At 37.0% G+C, this 2654-nt stretch overlaps 1 protein-coding gene across 1 annotated transcript; it reads left to right on the forward strand.

Annotated features, from left to right (window-relative positions):
- Positions 1 to 206: 206 nt before the first annotated feature.
- On the forward strand, positions 207 to 2422 carry LOC309552785 (nodal homolog 2-A-like; the record flags this gene model as incomplete). Its single annotated transcript, XM_082253699.1, has 3 exons — positions 207 to 492; positions 833 to 1554; positions 2212 to 2422. 3 exons carry the CDS (start codon positions 207 to 209, stop codon positions 2362 to 2364), a joined length of 1161 nt encoding a protein of 386 aa, XP_082109825.1. The 3' UTR covers positions 2365 to 2422.
- Between the last annotated feature and the right edge of the window lie 232 nt (positions 2423 to 2654).

Genomic DNA, 2654 nt, shown 5'->3' on the forward strand with positions numbered 1-2654 from the left:
GACTTGACACCTGACAGTTACCTTGACAGTCTTTGATGTTGAGGTCAATGACATGAAAGGTCATTGGTGTGAACATGGAACCTATTCATCCAACCATATAAAAAAGGAGGGAATCCTAAGGACCTCACTTCAGCCTTGCAGATCCTCTGAGGAACAACTCCTGAGACATTAAAAATCAAGAGAGGGTACAGAAAATCTGAGAAGAAATGACCTGGCTGAATGCCATTCTCTACCTCACAACCATCTCCATGGTACAGGGATTGCCAGCCTTTATGCAAGAAAACAAAAAAAGAATTCCTCTTCAACAATCTAACCATGGATTAAGAAACTCAAGCAGTCTTGATGAACAAGCATACTCTCCAAATATGAAGCACTCACCATTCATGATGCAGCTCTATCAGAGCCTCATTTTGGGGAATGAGACAGGTTTGACCAGCCTGGAGCATTCCATCCTTCAAGATTCAGACACTGTCCTGAGTCTTACTGCTAAAAGTAAGTACAAAACTGTTACCAATACATTTTCTCATATAACATGCTGCTTTATTTAATACCTAAATGTAATGATAATTTCATTATTGATGGGCTACATTATCATCAACAGAGCAAGGCATAGAACACTTTTTGTGTCAGGCATTTCAATTAAGGGCAATTTATTTCTTGTAGCTGATTATTTAACAGTGATAGAACTAATTTGAAAAGTAAGTGCTTAAGGAGTTTCTTAGTCTTCCCTATAACACTCCTCATATGCCTTATATATGGCAGATTTGCCTTAACAGTTTCACATACATCACCTACTGCCTAAATATTTATATTTAAATGTTTTTTTCCCCAGGATGCACCAAGATGGACAATCGTCGATCACTCTACTTTGACATGTCCTCTCTCTCAAACAGTAATGAGATTCAATTGGCAGAGTTTAGGATTCAACTTCCTCCTACAGAAAAAGCACAAGATATGACACTGCATATCTACCACAGCAAACAAGGTTCCAAGAGACTGCTTCTCAAGTCTCTTCACATTGATTCCTCTGTAACAAAAGGGGGCTCCTGGAAAGTGTTTAACCTCACCAAAATTTTGAATGCTTATATCAACCTTCGTCAAAGTTCAGATTATGAAGACATCATGGGGGATGGAACCTCATCTCAGAGGGATAATGAGAACGGTTGCACAGACATATCTACAGACAGAGTTGTATTGATTGTGTTCACTAAGGACAACCCTTCTGCTAATGTCAAAGGATATCCCAACCTCATCCAAACAGTGGAATCTTCTAAATATGTGATGACACCAGAAGTAAAAAGCGAACAAGGTTTCAAAAGACACAGGAAGAACAGAAATGCAAAAGACAGCAGCATAATGAATCAGTTTCCATCCAAAACTGTGGGGTATGGAAAACACTTGTGCAAAAGAGTTGATATGATGGTGGACTTTGAGAAATTCGGGTGGGGGGATCTGATTATCTACCCTAAGAATGTTAATGCCTACAGATGTGAAGGAGCCTGCCCCATTCCCTTAAGTGAGACCTTTAAACCAACCAACCATGCCTACTTTATGGTAAGTATCAATTTTTTTCACTGATAAATGTCTTTGCCTTTTCCATGTATTCCTTAATATTGGGTGCCATTCAGTATTTTGTAATAATGGGTGCCATTAGACAGACAGCATTGCAGAAATAACTGATCAGTTGGTGACCTAAGAAAATAAATCATTAGAGCTTTCATATTATATATTGCATGTAACTTTTATTATGAGTTTAGTAATCTTTATGGATCCTTAGAGGAGTGTCAACTAGCCTGACCCCTTAGAGCAGGCATGTCAAACCTGAAAATGCAGATTCTAAATCTGGATAAATCTTAGAAAGGGCAGCATTTAATGGAATTTCTCTTACAGTAATGTTTAGGGATCGGCATGGCAAAAAAAGTCTTGTTTTTTTCTTAGTTTAAACAGATTTTTGTAGGTTGCAAAAATGTAATTCACCTTACTGTAAATTAATGCTTTGTTCAATTTAAAGCCTCATATTGTCTGAGGGCCACAAGAAAGAAGTAGATGGAATGCATGCAGTCCAACCAGTCTGACATGTCTTCTTTAGTGGAATGTTAGATGCAGCAATTGTATGATACTGTGCTAAATATGTGGATTGTTTAATATGTGTGCATCATCATTTTCTAGTAGATTTGTAAATTAATATATATCTATTTTTTTGTTTTACAGAGTTTGCTGAACCTATTCAATTCAGATAAAGTTGAATGTGCCTCCTGTGTCCCAGTGAAAATGAGACCTTTGTCCATGATGATGTATGAGAATGGAGATGTGGCAATGAAACAACATGAAGATATGATTGTAGAAGAATGTGGATGTCATTGAGGAACTGCTAAAACATACGTCACAAGTACTGAAAAGATGCAAAGTAATCAGTGACTTTAAAGGAATAATGGCACTTTGCAGTGTCTGGTGAAAGGCCTGCTGAACTCTCTGCTTTAAGTTAACAAGAGTTTAAAAACTGAAAACTAGAGCCAGAGGAAGAAAAGAAACTTCCATTGCTGTCCTGCACTATAACCATGGACTGAAGTTAAAAACCAGCTGATAAACGACAAAGACTATTTTTTAAATATTTTTATTTTTTTAGTGCTTAAAATATATTCTGTAATTTACAG

Source organism: Pelophylax lessonae (genome assembly GCF_965119305.1).
Source record: "Pelophylax lessonae genome assembly, chromosome: 4".
In the NCBI taxonomy this organism is placed as follows: Eukaryota; Metazoa; Chordata; class Amphibia; order Anura; family Ranidae; genus Pelophylax; species Pelophylax lessonae.